The sequence below is a fragment of the Mytilus trossulus genome, chromosome 8 (assembly GCF_036588685.1).
Source record: "Mytilus trossulus isolate FHL-02 chromosome 8, PNRI_Mtr1.1.1.hap1, whole genome shotgun sequence".
Classification (NCBI taxonomy): Eukaryota; Metazoa; Mollusca; class Bivalvia; order Mytilida; family Mytilidae; genus Mytilus; species Mytilus trossulus.
The window spans coordinates 6,394,983-6,416,572 of NC_086380.1; the positions used below are offsets into that span (position 1 = coordinate 6,394,983).

Genomic DNA, 21,590 nt, shown 5'->3' on the forward strand with positions numbered 1-21,590 from the left:
ACAATTGCCAATGTGAACATCACAGTAACAACCAAATGTCATTGAGTGGAGAAGATACTTAAAAACGTTAATGCGTTCGGCGAGGAGGAATGAACAGTCTACAAGTAGCACATTCTGTCAGTACCAAAACAACGACTGCTGAGCTGACGTATCCTTCTGGAATGAACAGCCTACCAGTAGCTGTCAGTACCAAAAACAACGAATTTTGAGCTGACGATACCTTCTGTATTGAACAGTCTACCAGTAGCAGCTAACGATACCAACTGGAATGAACAGTCTACAAGTAGCAGTATCTGTCAGTACCAGAACGACTACTGAGCCGACGATACCCTTTTGAATGAACAGTCTACCATCAACAGTTACTCTCAATACCCAAACGAATACGCTGACAAGAGTAATACCCTCTTGAAAGAACGACTCATACTCAAACCAGGTTTCAACTCCATATCCAAGCGCATGGGTCAGCACTGAATTTGGAACTAGAAGCTCCTGCTGTTTCCCGTGGCTAAAAAACATATTAAGGGACAAGGCGCGTTTGTTGATAGATCAGGCGAGGAAAAATGGTGTTATATTATCCTTGTGTGGAACAGATCTGAGGTAATTTGTAACACATATTATTATATGTTATATCCTTCATCAAAATATATGAAGCTTACTTTTTCTAGACAGACCTGTGCATTGCAGCCAATATGAAAACATAGCCTATTACCAGAGGAAAAACACTGCTGAATTGTTTTCAGAGAGTGTGAATTTTGTAAAATTTAACGGACAAAGAATAATGGATGCCAAGTGATGGGAATAATACACAAAAGTTGATAAAAGCCTTAAGCTCTTATAAATTGACAATTTCAGCCGAGCTGACATCTCAAATAACAGGGTTTTCTGAACATTTTTGTAAAATACAATTTCACTCTATCCTTTAAGGTCTTTGCAAAAAAACACCACACAAAACTTGTAAAATTCGTCTTTACCCTTTAGGGTATAATTGAAGATTTTGGTCAAGTAGATAGAACTATGTTGCATATTTTACTGATGAAACATTCTATCTGTTCTAGTTTCTGTAAACAAAAATAAAGTACAAGCCATCCTACATTAGCAACTATTCCAATAAGGGATTAATTATTGTTAATGTACGAATTTGTCATTCTAACTTATTTATAGATCTCATAATTCTGTTACTTTTTACTTATGAAGAAACTCTCTACCTATTAAATTTTTAATATAATACAAAGCACCAAAGAAAGGAAGTTTGAGGGAATAACTACAAAACATTTCCTGAGGAGATAAAAATTGTCATGCTAATCTTTTCTACCCGCCAATTTTTTGGTCAATCTGCCTTGGTTTATGAAGTGTAAGGGAAAAAATAGATAATTGCTGAAAATGGACATTTTAGGGACACTATCTCAAAGAAGGTTTCCCTATGTAATATATTAATGTTACTAAAATTTCCACCAGAGATAGACATCGACCTGCTGATAATCTTTCCTTCATTTACATGTTCATGTCACTACTCAAGCTTTTGAGTCAAAAATTGTAGTTCAACCTGATGTTCTACTCTTGTAAACAGAGACAATGGTTGTTAGTGGATCAAGAAGGACAATAGATCCAGAGGCATGCAATAGCTCATGTGGTCTTAAGGCCAGGATAGTTTAAAACATCATCCCCAGACATACGCATCTATAAATAAGTACAAAATCTACATCAATACAGTTATTTTCAAAATTTAATGGGCATTGCATCAGTTGAACACAGATGTTGCCTCCATTTGCATATAATATCATAAAGGGACATAACTCAAGATCGTAGAAGTGATGCAACCTTAATTTATACTTGAACTTGTGTGGTTAAAACCATTGTGTTTTATGACATTTGGTTGAGGCAAACTAGAGTTATAGAATGGACATACAAATGTAGGGATGGATGAACAAACAAACAAGTCTAACACTTAAATCCCTATCTGCTATGGTGGGGGCATCAAAAGTCTAATCTCCTTCAAATAAACTCATCATAGATACCAGGACTAAATTTTGTATTAACGCCAGGCGTGCATTTCATCTACAAAAGACTCATCAGTGACGCTCGAATCTAAAAAGGTTAAAAAGGCCAAACAAAGTACGAAGTTGAAGAGCATTAAGCACCAAAATTCCTAAAAGTTTTGCCAAATACAGCAAAGGTAATATATGCCTGAGGTAGAAAAGTCTAAGTATTTCAAAATTTTGTTAACAGTTAATTTATAAATATAACAATATCAATGATCATTCTTGTCAGCACAAAAAGTGCTGACTACTGGGTTTGTGATACCCTCGGGGAAATAAATCTCCACCAGCAGTGGAATCGATCCAGTGGTTGTAAATAAACTTATCATAGATACCAGGACTAAATTTTGTATATCACCATTCTAATGTCAGGAATTTTGACAGAAAATGTAACCAAGGATGATTCAGATCTGACAACTGCATGTTAGTGTTTAAGAAACAAAATGCTTGTGAATGTTCTGTTTAATAACTATGTATAGTAAAAAAATCAACTTACAATGTGTTGGTAAATCATAAACAAAGATATCTCAATCTTTAAAACAAGAAACATTGTATTATCTAGTATAAAATCAATATTTAAGGTTATCATATTATGCCTGCATCAGTTTATGGGTAATTTTAACATACAAACATAAGTAAAAATAAAATTCACATCTGAGCTTTTTGAGATTAGCACTATATTATCATGATATTTAAAACAAAACAAATAAACATCAGATTCTATACAAATCATATCAATATTTTTCTTAATTGTTTATTAATCTCACTACTAGGGAGGTGTTTAACGACCGTGAGGGTATGGTCAGTTAATAAGAAACCTGATGAAATAACACAGCAACCTTTTCCTCATAAATAAACAAATTAATGACAACTGGAAGAAGAAAATGAGTGCAATAAATGACAAATTATACAAATATACAAATGAGTGACATATATCTGTAAGAAGATTTTCCTGAAATTGCAATGAATAATCTCTAACTTTTGTCCATTCTTCAAAAATCAATATAACTAATGCACACAGTAATTCATGAATAAACAGTATAGGCTGTTATTTTTATTTTACCCTGTTATAATATTTTAAAAACCATAGTGACAATGTTGGTTAATAGAAACATAATAATTTACAAACTATAATCAAAAGAGGGACAAAAGATACCAGAGGGACAATCAAACTGACAATGCCTGGATTTAAATGAAAATACAAAGAAGACAAAACAGACAAACAATAGAACACATGACAAAACACAGAAAACTTAAGAATAAGCAACATAAACCCCACCAAAAAACTAGAGGTGATATCAGGTGCTCTGGAAGGGAAAACAGATCCTGCTCCACATGTTGCACCCGTCGTATTGCTTATGTTAAAACAAATCTGGTAAATAGTCTAATTCTGTAGGTCACATTCATGAAAGGGAAGGGGATAGTAGATACGAGGTAAGGACCATATCCAATATAATTTGTGAATATAATATAATACAAGATATGGTTAATAGAATAAATCATGTCAATCGTATATTTATATGTATTAAATTGGTAAATCACTTTTAGGCATAGATAACCTTAGCCGTATTTGGCACTACTTTTTGGAATTTTGAATCCTCAATGCTCTTAAATTTGTACTTGTTTGGCTTTATAAATATTTTGATATGAGCGTCACTGATGAGTCTTATGTAGACAAAACTCGCATCTGGCGTACTAAATTATAATCCTGGTACCTTTGATAACTTTTGGCTATCTAGAAAAAGTTTTAAATGGATAAAGAAAGATGCTAATAAACATGTTTAATGTAGAAAATAATTATTGATACCAATATTGCATATGGCTCTGCTAAAATCCATTAAAAGTCAATTTAAATAGTTATGTAAAAAAATATAAATATCTGTTAATGACAATTTGATATGAACTGTTAGGCAGATTGACAATCCCATTACAGCTGTACCTTTCACATACAAGTAACTAGAAAAATGTTGTTTTGGGCCCCTAATTCTAATTGATTGGGACCATCATCCCCAAAATCAATCCCAAATTTCCTTTTGTGGTATTGTACCTTTCACATACAGGGAAAAAGGATAACAATTACATTTATGTGATACATCATTTACATATTTAAATAAGATATGTTTCTCAAACACATGTCTATCCAAAATGATGCACCCTGAAAGAATTTAGCAATCCATATCATGCATATCATTATTACTCAACAAAAAATAACAGAAAAAAAAAATTGTTGGTAATTTGTTAATACTCTTATAGAATTGATTCCTATAATTTATGAGTAGCAATAATATTCAAGAAAATGCATACAAAATGTGTCAACTTTTAAACATTAATAGTCATGATAGTGCATGATACATGTTCCAATATAAAACTACATTATCAGTAAATTATAATGAAATCGAGTATAAAGAAATGTCCTTATTACCTCAAAGTTTCCAAGTAAAGATATTTTTATCATGGATGGCATTCACATTTCTTGAATCATATAATCTTATGGATATTACTTACACTTTAATACTTGTATATACCTAGGACCCAGTACTTCTCAATATAAACTTCATATTATAGTGCAATAGCATATTATGCAAAATTTCATTACAGAAAATGTTTTTCATTTTAAATACAGAGAAAATAGGTCAAATAAGTACACACCAATGATTTTTTTTTAAATAGTGATTTGTTTTCCCTTTAGGCGGGCTTTTTGTTTCAATTGTGTTAGAAATTTTCCACTTTATGTAAAAATCAAAACAGGATCAACTGCTTTGTAAGAGAAGATGTAACACAAGGCAGTTTCCAACTTTGGTATTTTCTGGTGTCTTTGTACTGTTTGTTCATTCTTATTAAAACTTTCTGTATCTCCATGGCAGGCTTGCTCTCCTCTTTCTCCTTGGCTAGATTGTTTAAAACATGCACTACCGAGTCTATAAAGACATTGTTTTCTGAAAAATAGCATTGTGAATTATTAGTCAAATAATATATGCAGCTATCTATTTTTAAATGAAAGCACAATAATTTTGAAGACTTTTTAATGAAAGGAATATCCATCTTAAAATTTAAATGAATCTGCTTTCTCAGGTGCTATTCCTTTCTACAGCCTTATTTGTACAAACAAACTGTGGAACAGACTGACTCGCCTGTATCAGTGTATCTACCAGTAGTTTGATAGTAAAATGCAAATGTTGAAAATTAAAATGGAAACCCTTTTTACATGTAAAGTGTGTAAAACATTTAATGTCAATGAACCATGATTTAAATGCAGGGTCAACTAATCTCAGTAGAAATAAGATGTACCAATCTTAATACAATTACTTATATAGTATTGTTCATCTTTCATTAGTGAGGGGGAAAAGGACCTTTAAAAGGACTCCAGGATCGTTTTTTTTTAGCTCAGGATTCCGGGATTGATCCTTTCGGGATCAGGGATTTCTTTTTTTGAATTTCTGGACCTCGGGATTTCAATGTTTTTAAGCCCGGGATTTAGGGATCTGGTGCTTTTAAGTCCGGGATTTTGGAATCAGACCTCTCCTACACCCTCTCATTAGTTGTTTTCCTAAAATTGAGGTAACTACAAACTTCAACATGTAAACCATGCTACATTTACATAGTCAATAGAAAATGACTAAGGATGCACCAAATAATTTTTATGGAAACAAGATGTGTAAATGCTTTTAGAAAATATCATTGACTTACAATGAACAGTTCCCTCTTTAACTGATTTATCACCAACTTAAACAAATTGTTGGTGCCACTTCTTTAAGTCATGACAATACTAGGAAATATAAAAGAAAAGAGTTCCAATGTCCTTTCCCCCCACCCTGGTGCACTTATTTAATATGTCCAAGGGGCTTAACTTTTTGTCAACTATTTTAAACTTGTCAGAGATACTTCTAATATTAGCCTAAAATTTATTTTTTATAATAATCTGTCAAGAGTTGTACCAATGAGAGTGCAAACTAGTCCATTTCCCATAAATTTTATATTTCAAAGGGACATAACTCTTTCAAAACAGTCGACCATCCACCATTTGAGAACTTGCTTGAGATACTGCTGATATCAACCTATAGTATAAGTATAAGAATTGTACCCATGAGAGCGCTAACAAGAAAGGACAGACTAAGGCGGGACACAATGCAATGCATTGAATGGGGAACAAAAAATGAAGATAACTATAAATAAATACAGCTACACATACCACCTTTTATACAATAATGATCACAGGCATATGTTAAGAAATCTGCCTCTCTTGGTATCCTCTTGGTGGTTGTTACTTCAGTAGCACCTGCAGCATCGGCCTCAGATGTTGATTCAGGAATAGTCTGGAAAAAAGATAAGTTAGGGGTAGTCAAATAATGCCTGTTGTCAGCCCAATTTGAAAAATTGAAGGACCATGAATCCATCAACAAGTAAAAACATCTAATATTGTTAAGTTATTTTTCTGGAAACAAATTATTTGTTACATATTTACTGGTATACAGATTTTTTTATTGAGTCCTATTTGGTATAAAAATTTTGAAACAATTCAATCATAAACTATTATCGCAGAGATATGTTTCGCTTTTTGGTGTAAATTTCAATAATGCAAATGTTAAAATCAAAATAGCAACACTAGTTTTTGGTGGGGTTGGTGTTAGTTATTCTTTAGTTTTCTATGTTGTGTCATGTGTACTATTGTTTGTCTGTTTGTCTTTTTCATTTTTAGCCATGGCATAGTCAGTATTTTCAATTTATGAGTTTGACTGTCCCTCTGGTATCTTTCATCCCTCTGTTTTAAATTAACATGTAAGATTTACAAATATTCAAAGTCAATGAATTGTGATGACTGAAGTTACTTGGGCTAAACAATCTCCATGGAAATGAGATGTGCTAATGCTAATACGACACATACCAAATACCATTGACTTATCATAAGTAGTTCCCTTTAAACAAACCTTCCACAAACTAAGTCGTGTAAACTCTCAAAATCTCAAAGTCAATAAACCATAACTTTGGGGCCAGGATCTATTAATCTCCATGGAAATGAGATGTACCACTGCTAATACAACTGTATATCAAATATCATTGACCTACCACTAGTGGTTCCCCATAAACAAACCTAATCACAAACTAATACAAATGTACATTCAAACTAATTATATATATATATACATGTATAAGCAAAAGTTTCAAAGTCAATATACCATGACTGAGGGGGTGAGCCCAAATAATCTCCATGGAAATGAGATATGCCAATGCTTATATAACTGCATACTAATTATCATTTACTTACCACTAGTGATTTCCCACAAACTTATTAATAAAAACTAAGCAAAAATTTCACAGTCAATAGACCATGACTGAGGGAGTGTGGCCAAATAATCTCCATGGACATGAGATATGCAAATACTTACACAACTGCATACCAATTATAATTTACTTACCACTAGTCGTTCCCAATAAAATGACCTAATCACAAACTAATACATAAACTAAGCTAAAGTTTTAAAGTCAAAAGACCATAACTGAGGGGTGGGGCCAAATAATTTTCATGGTAATGAGATGTGCCAATACTAACACAACTGCATACCAAATATTTTTGACTTAACCCTAGTGGTTCACCGTAAACTATACCTAATCACAAACTAATACATTGTTGACACCACCAATGTCATACCTATGTCTCACTCAAGCGAGATAAAAACTAATTGTTAATATGTTTGGAACTTATATTGATTGTGATTATTCATTCTAGGCTCCAAGATTGGCAAATAAAATATGTGTTCATTTTATTGCAATCAAATGACCAAGCTATTAAAGAGTGGATTTTTTGGTTAAATTCTACACATTTACATTAGTTTATGTGGAAATTGATGTCACATGGTTTGAGAAATGTGTCCTACACACTTTTTTTTTCCATATGTCATTCTATCCCCTAGAGACAGATGTCATACAGAAAGACTGAGAGTGGTTCCTCTAAAATAATTTTGTTTGATTTGATGTATACCGGTACACTGTGGTTTCAATTATTTTCATTTGTACCAATTTCATAAATTAAGGAAAATTTATATCTTGGTGGAAATCTAATTTCTTTATTTATGAGAAGAAAGCATGCAAGCCTATAGTAAATTTGTCATTCGTTGGAACATTTAATTTCATGTTTCACTTATACCCTAAAATTACGCAAACATTGGTATCCAACGAATATTTATGAATCCACAGTATTTAAATATTATTTACATTTATTGGTACGTTACAGTTTTTATAGTCCTACAAAACCTTCAAGGTGGCCTTCAAATATATTCTAGTGTGTTTTTTTGGCTTCTTCATGCTTTAACAAGCTCAAAGCCATTGTGTAATTAATTGTTTTCTTTAAGATAGTGGATAAAATTGCTCTTACAAAATTTCCATTTTCCCCGTAAAAAGTGTCAGTTGAAGCTGGCTGGCGGGTATGTACGTACAGAAGCTAGGAGATGCAATATTGACAAGATGAATACTTTTTTTTCAGTTCTCTTTTATCATCTCATTGATGTATTCATAAAAATTTTACAAACCTGGATGATAAACAACTTTGGTTTCAGAGCCAGTGAATGATTATTCTGTGGTTGGAAGGCTTCTTGTAAGTGTTTTTGTTCAACAAATGGATGGTCTCCCTTATCTCCTGGTTCTGCATGACACCTTATTAGTCCTGATCTCCCATAAGACATTACAAAAAATAGTACAGAGGTATATCCTTCTTGTCCTTTAGGTCTGTAGTTGATCTCCTTGGCGACTAAAAGTAATAGAAAATTTAATTTGTAAATTCAGAAATTGTTGCGTGTGTTTATTATCATGATTATTGCTATTTTGTCATTTTAGACTTAAATGCAATTTTAATTTTAACGATTTTGAGAAAAATGGATTCATTTATTTTTCTTTAGTATAAGTTTCTGTGTATTGAAAATAAAGATAGTTATATATTGCCAATATATTTTATTTTCAATTTTTGTTAATATTTGATTTCATGCTTTTGCCAGAGTGTTCCTACAATAGATAGAAGAAGATGTGGTGTGAGTGCCAATGAGACAACTCTCCATCCAAATAACAATTTAAAAAAAAAAGTAAACCATTATAGGTATAAATAGATAATTTGTACTTCATTGCAAATCCTAATGTGTGGTTTGTCTGCACCCTGTCTTGTATAGCTTAATTCTGGCTCTGTGAGCTAACATTTTTTGGCTTTTTTCTTAGTTTGGTTGCTGATAAATTAGGCTTATAAATGTTTTCAATGTGCATAATGTCGATACATAAGACTTTTTATTTACTGAAAATGTGGTTAAAACTGTTTCAGGTATGATCGAATAGAGAAGGGAGTGTTGGGAGGATAGGTCTTTTCCTTTCTTTCTAACCACAAAATGTTTATTGTAAAAAAAAATCTTAGGGACACTATGTAAATATAACCATTATTCATTAAATATAGTGTGAAGTGCTTTCCAACCCAATTCAAATGATATTTCCCTAAATAATTCATATATTCCCTTTTAAACTATGCTGAAATGCAGCATACAGGGAATTGATGTTCTATCATCCAATAGTATATATATCATGTTACCTTTATTGTATAGGGCAATAAACTGACTTTTTGTTAAGTTTTTGTGAACCATGCTGTCTTGATTATCCAAGGGTTGAAATCCAATCCTTTTTAGTGCGCCCTCTAGCTTCTGACAATCACCTGTGGCATACGACCTGATAGCCAAATCTCTGTTATTTCTTTTAACATAGCCATCCATAAAATTACTAACAATAACAGCTTTCCCGACATTTTTACATGTTTTATAGGTTTGTGAATTGAATTCTTCCTCTCTGATATCTGCAATATCTGTGATTACTTGGATTTTTCTAAAAAAAAAAAATGATGATTAGATTCCTACATATTATACATACTGTGAATTCAGAAATTAATGCGAGGTTAGTTATTATTACAAAAAATGTGACTGAGTTGTATATGCAATTATTTAAACTCGCATTTTGAAATATTTTATATGAATTTAACAGGGATTTTTTTTTAAATAGTAAAAATTAAAATCGCTTTCAAAAAAATCTAAAATGACAAAATTGCAATAATAAATGCACACAATAATTTCTGAATTTACAGTATACAAAATGTAAAGTGTGTCCTCGAAATGAAAGAATAAATGCTCTTCCAACAATCAATAGTAAGAGGAAAGAAGTAAATGTTTTTATAGAAGTTTCCTAGCATTTAGTGTATAGATATAATGTTGGTATATAGAAGACAAGTATATGTCTCACCTGTCTGAGAAAATTTGATAAAAAACACAATCTCGACAATTTAGAAAATTAGACTATCAACAATATCAAGTGGAGAAATATAGATTCTTACACTGCAACAAGTGTATTACGATATTTCTCCACTCGAGACAGTCAAATTTTATTATTTAAAGCGCGAGGCTTGCGGAGCTCTTTAAATAATAAAATTTAACTGTCCAGAGTGGAGAAATATCGTAATACTCTAGTTATAGTGTCGGAATCTGTTTCTCTAATGCTTTTTTATCGTTCTTTTTCAAAAACTTGTGCTCTTTCTATGTGACGTCATCAGGCATTGTCGCCCTTTTTCATGACGTCACAATAGGAAAATTCAGAAGAAAACAAAACATTTAGACGTCATAATCAAATTTCGACTAATCATTTGCCGAGAACAGATTTTTCACTAGTGAGGAGAAATATTTTTCTCACACCGGTCAGGAAATGTGAAAGTAGTACAAAAATTAGAGAAATATCATATCACACTCAAGGCAGAGAACAACCCCAAATAATGTGGAATATTGTTCTTAAATCTGGTGTGATCTAATCTGACGAAAAAAAGTATAATATATAATTTAATTGTCAGTGTTCTCTAAAGCTGACAGTCCTTTTGGTCCTGACCATCACATATCAAGTTGTAGGTCCACCAAATGTGAGTGTAGTAGTGGTTCTCATGTCCAACTTAAATTTTTTATACAATTGTTTCTTCCATCTTTTTACTATCTAATTATTTTGTTTATACATGTATATTAATCTGACTCACAAATCTTTAAAAGCTGGTTGTTGTCTCCCTTGATAAGACGGATCTTCTGGTGGATAACCTGCAGCATCAGCTTGGTCATAACTGAAAAACAAGAAAAAAGAATTTAGATATAGCATATACTGGTGGAGTGTCTTCTATACATAAAACATGGACAATATTGACTTCTCTTGAACTGAATTTTAAATGAGTGTATTGTTATGCTTTTACTTTTCTACATTGGCTAGAGGTATAGGGGAGGGTTGAGATCTCATAAACATGTTTAACCCCGCAGCATTTTTGCACCTGTCCCAAGCCAGGAGCATCTGGCCTTTGTTAACTATTTACTCTTGTATTATTTTTAATTTTAGTTTCTTGTGTACAATTTGGAGTTTAGTATGGCTTTCATTATCACTGAATATATATATATTTATTTGTTAAGAGGCCAGCTGAAGGACGCCTCCTGGTGCAGGAATTTCTCACTGCATTGAAGACCTGTTGCATTGGTGACCTACTGCTGTTGTATGATTTATAGTCAGGTTGTTGTTTCTTTGAAACATTCCCCATTTCCATTCTCAATTTCATTTACAATATGTATACATTAAATTGGTAGTTTGATTACTGGATCAGTTTTGGACATAATAATGACGAACAGTTACAAAAAACATTTTTTACTTTCCAACGGGCAATTGTCTGATGCCAGTGCTACTTTGAATTTCATCTTGAATTTGATTAACCCTTTCCTCCATGGATTTTTTTTTCTCACATACTTGATTCACATAGGATTTTTCAATAACAGAAAATCAAGAGGTTTAAAGTTATAATGCATTGCGAAAAAAAAAAAAATTCATCAATGAAATTTAAATCAGATATTCTCATGAATATCCTTTTAATATTGGATACAAACTTTTTTAAGTCTAATGCAGACATTTTGTAGTCAAAGCATTTCAACTCAGGTACTACACAGGAATCAAAACGTGTCAATCACACAAACCCCACAAATTATAATGAGTGATCTTAGACACAAACCCTAAAAAATATCATCAGTGATCTTAGACACAAACCCCACAAAATATCATGAGTGATCTTAGACACAAACCCCACAAAATATCATCAGTGATCTTAGACACAAACCCCACAAAATATCATCAGTGATCTTAGACACAAACCCCACAAAATATCATCAGTGATCTTAGACATAAACCCCACAAAATATCATCAGTGATCTTAGACACAAACCCCACAAAATATCATCAGTGATCTTAGACATAAACCCCACAAAATATCATGAGTGATCTTAGACATAAACCCCACAAAATATCATTAGTGATCTTAGACACAAACCCCACATAATATCATCAGTGATCTTAGACACAAACCCCACATAATATCATCAGTGATCTTAGACACAAACCCCACATAATATCATCAGTGATCTTAGACACAAACCCCACAAAATATCATTAGTGATCTTAGACACAAACCCCACAAAATATCATCAGTGATCTTAGACACAAATCCCACAAAATATCATCAGTGATCTTAGACACAAACCCCACAAAATATCATCAGTGATCTTAGACACAAACCCCACAAAATATCATGAGTGATCTTAGACACAAACCCCACATAATATCATCAGTGATCTTAGACACAAACCCCACAAAATATCATCAGTGATCTTAGACACAAACCCCACAAAATATCATGAGTGATCTTAGACATAAACCCCACAAAATATCATTAGTGATCTTAGACACAAACCCCACATAATATCATCAGTGATCTTAGACACAAACCCCACAAAATATCATCAGTGATCTTGGGTCACAAACCCCACATAATATCATCAGTGATCTTAGACACAAACCCCACAAAATATCATCAGTGATCTTAGACATAAACCCCACAAAATATCATGAGTGATCTTAGACACAAACCCCACAAAATATCATCAGTGATCTTAGACACAAACCCCACATAATATCATCAGTGATCTTAGACACAAACCCCACAAAATATCATCAGTGATCTTAGACATAAACCCCACAAAATATTATGAGTGATCTTAGACACAAACCCCACAAAATATCATCAGTGATCTTAGACACAAACCCCACATAATATTTGGGGTTATATACCACATAAGAAACAAATACATTTGGATAACTTTATATCAAAAGAAACTGATTATCTTGTACTAGAGAAAATTCATACTAAGCTTTGTAAATTTTCACTTGGAGTTAACATAAAAACATCAAATATGGCATGTAGAGGAGAACTAGGTTCACTCCCTACACTATATTATGTAATAATGAATATGATAAAATATTGGATCCATCTTATGAAAGATATTGAACCTTCAAATATTATTCTAAGGGAAGCCATAAATCTGTCTCATTCTATGGACAAACATAACCAGGAATCTTGGATAGGAAGTATTAAACATATATTTAAATTTCTAGACTTAGAATATCTATTTGTTAACCAGTCAAACTTTAAACAAAACCATATTCTAAAAAAGGTAAAAACATCTTTAACTATTAAATTTAAAGAAAGCTGGTTAGCTAGTTTAGAAAGCAATTCTGGGAAGTGTACTAATTTACAATCTGGCAATAAATTAAGAACTTACAGAAAATTTAAAAATATTTTTATGTTTGAACCATATTTAAAAATGAATTCAAAAAAAGACAGGCAAATAATCACAAAATTTAGAACTAGCTGTCATGATCTTGAAATTGAAAGAGGGAGGTATTTTGGGATTAAAGCTGAAGACAGAAAGTGTAAGCTATGTAAGAACGCAGTTGAAGACGAACTACATTTTCTTTTAAAATGTCCTGTTCTAAAAGATACTCGATCTCAACATCTATCTAATTTAAATTCAAAATTCAAAAATTTTTCAAGATTATCTGATGAAATGAAATTTGTTTGGATTCTTTCATCTGAAGATTTGTTTGTAACTTCAAACTTATCTAATTTATTGCACTCCCTTTTTGAAGAACGAAAGAAAATTATAGAAAATATTGTTGTTTAAAAAAAAAATCAATAAATAAATAAATAGAAGAAAAATATAGATTGATATATAATTATAGGAAATAAAATTGATCAGGAGTTGTCTCCCATAGACCTAGTACTATAAAGAATTATGTTATTTCTCCAGGTCACAGTGGCACCCATAACAACTATGTTTTGTCAATAACTTGGTTTATATCAAGTTAATTAGTGTAAATGTGTATTCATGTGTTGTTTTTGTTTTTTTTTTTGTTATCTAAATGTACTTTAATCATTCTAATCATTTTCTGTGCTTTATTTTGTAATTCATTCATTTGATTGTATAGCTCAAATTTTGGGCACCATGATTGGTTAATAAAAAAATTATCTTATCTTATAATATCATCAGTGATCTTAGACACAAACCCCACAAAATATCATCAGTGATCTTAGACATAAACCCCACATAATATCATCAGTGATCTTAGACATAAACCCCACATAATATCATCAGTGATCTTAGACACAAACCCCACAAAATATCATGAGTGATCTTAGACACAAACCCCACAAAATATCATCAGTGATCTTAGACACAAACCCCACAAAATATCATCAGTGATCTTAGACACAAACCCCACATAATATCATCAGTGATCTTAGACATAAACCCCACATAATATCATCAGTGATCTTAGACACAAACCCCACAAAATATCATCAGTGATCTTAGACACAAACCCCACAAAATATCATGAGTGATCTTAGACACAAACCCCACAAAATATCATGAGTGATCTTAGACACAAACCCCACAAAATATCATTAGTGATCTTAGACACAAACCCCACATAATATCATCAGTGATCTTAGACACAAACCCCACATAATATCATCAGTGATCTTAGACACAAACCCAACAAAATATCATGAGTGATCTTAGACAAAAACCCCACATAATATCATCAGTGATCTTAGACACAAACCCCACATAATATCATCAGTGATCTTAGACACAAACCCCACAAAATATCATCAGTGATCTTAGACATAAACCCCACAAAATATCATCAGTGATCTTAGACACAAACCCCACAAAATATCATCTGTGATCTTAGACACAAACCCCACAAAATATCATCAGTGATCTTAGACACACACCCCACAAAATATCATCAGTGATCTTAGACACAAACCCCACAAAATATCATCAGTGATCTTAGACACAAACCCAACATAATATCATCAGTGATCTTAGACACAAACCCCACAAAATATCATTAGTGATCTTAGACACAAACCCCACATAATATCATCAGTGATCTTAGACACAAACCCCACAAAATATCATCAGTGATCTTAGACACAAACCCCACAAAATATCATCAGTGATCTTAGACATAAACCCCACATAATATCATCAGTGATCTTAGACACAAACCCCACAAAATATCATCAGAGCTCTTAGACACAAACCCCACATAATATCATCAGTGATCTTAGACACAAACCCCACATAATATCATCAGTGATCTTAGACACAAACCCCACATAATATCATCAGTGATCTTAGACACAAACCCCACATAATATCATCAGTGATCTTAAACATAAACCCCACATAATATCATCAGTGATCTTAGACACAAACCCCACATAATATCATCAGTGATCTTAGACACAAACCCCACATAATATCATCAGTGATCTTATAGACACAAACCCCACAAAATATCTTCAGTGATCTTAGACACAAACCCCACAAAATACCATCAGTGATCTTAGACACAAACCCCACAAAATATCATGAGTGATCTTAGACACAAACCCCACATAATATCATGAGTGATCTTAGACACAAACCCCACATAATATCATGAGTGATCTTAGACACAAACCCCACATAATATCATCAGTGATCTTAGACACAAACCCCACATAATATCATCAGTGATCTTAGACACAAACCCCACATAATATCATCAGTGATCTTAGACACAAACCCCACATAATATCATCAGTGATCTTATAGACACAAACCCCACAAAATATCTTCAGTGATCTTAGACACAAACCCCACAAAATACCATCAGTGATCTTAGACACAAACCCCACAAAATATCATGAGTGATCTTAGACACAAACCCCACATAATATCATCAGTGATCTTAGACACAAACCCCACATAATATCATCAGTGATCTTAGACACAAACCCCACATAATATCATCAGTGATCTTAGACACAAACCCCACATAATATCATCAGTGATCTTAGACACAAACCCCACATAATATCATGAGTGATCTTAGACACAAACCCCACAAAATATCATCAGTGATCTTAGACACAAACCCCACAAAATATCATCAGTGATCTTAGACACAAACCCCACAAAATACCATCAGTGATCTTAGACACAAACCCCACAAAATATCATGAGTGATCTTAGACATAAACCCCACAAAATATCATCAGTGATCTTAGACACAAACCCCACAAAATATCATCAGTGATCTTAGACACAAACCCCACATAATATCATGAGTGATCTTAGACACAAACCCCACAAAATATCATCAGTGATCTTAGACACAAACCCCACATAATATCATCAGTGATCTTAGACACAAACCCCACAAAATATCATCAGTGATCTTAGACACAAACCCCACATAATATCATTAGTGATCTTAGACACAAACCCCACATAATATCATCAGTGATCTTAGACACAAACCCCACATAATATCATCAGTGATCTTAGACACAAACCCCACAAAATATCATCAGTGATCTTAGACACAAACCCCACATAATATCATTAGTGATCTTAGACACAAACCCCACATAATATCATCAGTGATCTTAGACACAAACCCCACATAATATCATCAGTGATCTTAGACACGAACCCCACAAAATATCATCAGTGATCTTAGACACAAACCCCACATAATATCATGAGTGATTTTAGGTTTTCTTAAGGGGTAAATAATGAGCAACACAAACCCAACAAAATATCATGAGTGATCTTAAGTTGTCTTAAAGGGTAATCTTGTTCTACATGTACATATGTACATGTGCCACCTTTCTTGTTGCTCATGTTTAATTTGAAAGATAAGTTTTACAAGGTTTTTCCCAAATCTACAAGAGATGAAATTTAAACAATTATACATGTACATGTTCATTGTACCAGCCTTTCCCTTAACCACACGTCCTATGGTATTGGCTTGAAAAAATGCTTTTCAGGCTTGTAAATTTCTTCTATACAAGTTAACAGGATCTTTTTTGCTTGTGTACTCAAAAGTCAAGTGTGAAGGCTGTTGTAAATGGACCATAATTTGGTATTCAGCCTTTGTTTTCTTTTGGTAACCCTTTTTATAAGTTCTAAAACTTTAACTTTTATTCTGCGGGTTGTGTTGGTGTTAGAATAGTATAAATGGAACAATTGAGTTTTTCAAAAAAAAATTAATACATTTTGATTCACCGTTTACGTGACAGGAAACCACACAGGAAACCAATCTTTATTTTCTTTATTTGGCACAAAATATTTCAAAAGACATAAATGAATACCATTACTAGTGTTACTTGCTTCATGTTAATATTTAAAATGTATTTTCAATGTTTCATTAAAGCTTTTTTTAAACGCGACAGGAAACCATAAGAAACCGAAAGCATTTTTTAAGTTTTATTTTATTGCAAAATCTGCTTAAAATAATCTGAACAGTATACTTTTTCTTAAAATCTATCTTTAATGTAACAGTATTATAAAACTCCTAAATATGTGCTTGTTTTGAAAACAATTAGTACAATTTATTCAGAAATTTCCACTTTTTCTTCATTGATACAGGATATCATAATCATTGTATCTTGATGTTTAAGCCAAAAAAATGTATTTATATTTGGTTTTGAAATTCCAGTTATATACAATTTATTCCAAATCATTGGCAATGTAAAATTCTTTAAATCCAGTAAAGAAAAAAACGTTTAACTTGGAATTAAAATCTTTAAAATAGGCACCATGTGATATTTGTGACCTGTACACCATCTAAATGGTTTACACATTTTAACCTACTTTAGTGGGCTAAAATCAATAAAGTACTTCCTTTCAAGTCATGCATGGTAAAAGTTTACTTCTCCTTTGACAAGTTTATTGCGTTTCTGATAAGTGTTTGCAGAACATGAATTAAAAAAAAATAATTAAAAATTGCGACACGATACCAACTTTGTACATTCCAAGTGTAACGGTATATTAACATGTATTTTTTATTAAATTATAATTATTCACCTAAAATATCCAGTAATATTTACTGCTGAAGTAAAATCAATCCAACGAGCATTGGTACAATGATAAGAGACGTAATTTCGATTGAATTTTCCAAGGACTCTTTATAGCATTATCGGGAAACGAAGTGTGTTCTAACGTCTGTCAAATCTGAAATCGATTTTGTTAAGTCATTGGGCATTTATTTTCACACAGGATCGTATGTAACATTTTGCACATAGGAAAAATAAAAGACCCCCGGCGCAATCTCTTTGAAAATTGTATTTTCCTCTTTGAAACAAGACGAAAAAAGTCTACAGATTCTGTTTGCTAACATCCCGTTGGAAACAAAAACAATGTTTAGACCTAGTATTTCGTAAATCCGGCCGTAATGGCGTGATCACATATTAGGCACATGTTTCACGTATGACCGGAAATGAATAGACAAACAATTTTAATTAAAAAAAAGGAAATAACTGGACTTCTGTTTCGTGTGAAATGTAACGCATAACGATAACGTCATTTTCTAACTTAAATATTACGAAGAACAGAACTAGAATGTAAATCCTCTCTGATTTACCTGTTCGAACATCTCGCGAGAGTTCATAATTGCATATTGTTATAAAGAATTCTATTACAACAAAGCAGATTGGCCAACAGTGCAAGGGCTGTATAGCCAGTCAAGGTCGTTAAAAACTTCCATTTGTTGTAAAGCAGATTACACCATCTAAAATTTGAGTTACGAAATCCGACTCCAAAGTTACGCCACTGTTCTTACACCTGCTACAGAAATACTTATAATTCTCAGCATTTTCTTTTGACTATTCTGATTGGTCGATGTTCTTTATTATTTGAAAGCAAAAGTTAGGAATTTGCCGGTGACGATTATCTATAAATCAGTCAGCGTTATGCACTTCGGAAGCGAAAAGTAACGCGAGAAACGACACAAAAATAAGGTCGTATAATCTTTGAAATTTGTTAATTTCGATTTTTTTTCTAGGGAAGAGTAGCATACACTTGTATGTTGATAAAAATAAAGGCTTCTTTAGATGTACTTACGACTTTTCTTACAGTAATACACATTTTTATCACTTTTCTATAGTTAAAGGAAACGAGCCCAATAGCAAATTATAGTCCAAATGTTTTAAGAAGTTTGATGTTCGGTGGTTGTCATTTGTTGGTGTGATTAAAAGTGTTTCTTGTTTTTTTATATAGATTCCACCATTGGATTTCTTGTTAAATGTTTCACACTAATTGTTTTGAGGCTCTTGTTTATCATGTTTATAGGTTTATTCATATAAAATAGTATACTATTTGATAATATATACAAACCCTCCTTTCCCATCCATCTGACTGTCTCCAACCTTGGAATCTACCTCACTGCCTCCTCTCTGAGGTTCTTTCTGATTATCACTCATCATATTTATGTCTCTTTTCTGAAATTACCAAACAAAAATCATATTGTTTATACTTACAGTCATGACAGTCATGACAGTGATACACTTGTAGAAATTCACAAACAAAAACCAACTAGGGGGTGAACACTAAATTTTCCAAAAAATCTGGAGGCCAGTGAGATGACTTAATTTGTTTAAAAATAAAAATTGGTATGAACGAATACTGTTAACATGAATGGTAGAATGACCAAAATAATTCCATGGTAGGGCCGTCAAAATGAAACCAACAATGGCCATGATGGCAACATTAATCATGTTAATGATAATCATGTACATAAAAAAAAGTATAAAATAAATGTCAGAATAGACACGTATATATACATAATTTACATAAATGTTTGTGTAAACTGTACTCTAAATTGTCAACCCCGACCCCTTTAATGAACTTGATCATGAAAGAGTCAAAAGCAAGAGTATCCTATTGAAAAAGCTGGTAATATTAATATGGACAAGGATTCGTTTAGTTTTAGTTTAAGAGTAGTTAATGAATATTTGATTACAGAACAATTCCCAAGGGTACTTATTAAAGCCTTAGCACACTAACTTACTGTCCAAGCGCACCAGTCTATTTAAAAAAAAATGATGCCTTTACTTCATTACTTCTAACCTTTGTCAGTCTCTTGTGTGATACTATGTAATGTTTTTATGTCAGATAATGTATTATGATTAGTGAGTTCTTACTACCATTTCATTTTCTTTTACATTGTCCTCTACAATGCTCTATATAAAGACCTTCGAGAGAATTTTGATATTTTCAAAAACCTTAATGATGATGATGATGATATTAAATCAACGATCTATTTACTTAACCCAGTAAATCTAGTTAACACCAGACAAATATGTAGTTATTTAAGTCAAGCTTTTGAAGCTCATAATAAAAATCTAATGTCAGTTGGTCTACCATAAGTATAATACTATGTAATACTGTGATATTATATATATAATTGGTACTTCAAATGTTTTCTTTCTGTTGTATTTGCATAAATTGTCATGTTTAATGTGTTTATATCTTGGAATACGCATTGTATCATATGTGCTTTGTCCAATAAAATATTTAAAATATTTGAAAAATACTACCAAAGATCGAGGCAGTATGCAGTTGGTGAAATTGATATCCAAAGGTAAAGGGATAATTGATGTATGTAGGAAAATTATAGAAAAGTTTGTGAAAATATGGAAAATCAATGAAATTAGCATTTGAAGATAAAAAAAAAATCACTTAAATAGGTGATAACTGATTGAATATAAAAAAAATCACTGAAATAGGTGATAATGAAATCACTTGTTTAAGTAGCATCCCTGACTGATAATGAAAACTATCTATTTAGTTATAAAAAACATATGCATCATTTGTTTTTAATTTGAGGGTTCATATGACCAAGTGTTTTGTATAGTCTAACTATACAAATCCGTGATATGACTATAAGGATAAAGTGAAACTGAAAGTTGAAACAAATAAATATAGATGCGGGATTGTGAAAGTATTACTTCAGGTTCTAATTATGACATATGTTTGTGTCTATTTATACAATAAAAGATATTCTTTAAGTTACTTAACCTTTGTGATTATGACAAATTGTTTAAGCAGTCTTACTCCTCTTGCATGAAAATCGAGAATAGTTCCTCGAAATACTGGTTTCTTTTCTATCCACTCATGTTCTCTTTCCTTATTCTCGGCTTTTTGGATAGGGTAACAGAAGCGTACAATAAAATAAAAAATCGAAAATCCTACGGGAGATGATTGTTTTCTGCGGAAGCAGACCAAATCGCCCCACTGGCAAAACGCCTCACACAAAATCGATCCACTTTTTCAGTAAGTGATAAAGAGG

General features: G+C 32.3%; 1 protein-coding gene across 1 annotated transcript; it reads right to left on the reverse strand.

The window, feature by feature from the left end:
* Positions 1-2,943: 2,943 nt before the first annotated feature.
* Positions 2,944-21,542, reverse strand: LOC134728188 (uncharacterized). Its single transcript, XM_063592686.1, has 7 exons — positions 21,320-21,542; positions 19,637-19,740; positions 11,071-11,151; positions 9,598-9,884; positions 8,561-8,778; positions 6,226-6,349; positions 2,944-4,972 (listed from the first exon to the last, which is right to left on the reverse strand). The coding sequence occupies exons 2-7, from the start codon at positions 19,723-19,725 to the stop codon at positions 4,776-4,778; spliced, it is 996 nt and encodes a 331-aa protein (XP_063448756.1). The 5' UTR covers positions 19,726-19,740; positions 21,320-21,542; the 3' UTR covers positions 2,944-4,775.
* Between the last annotated feature and the right edge of the window lie 48 nt (positions 21,543-21,590).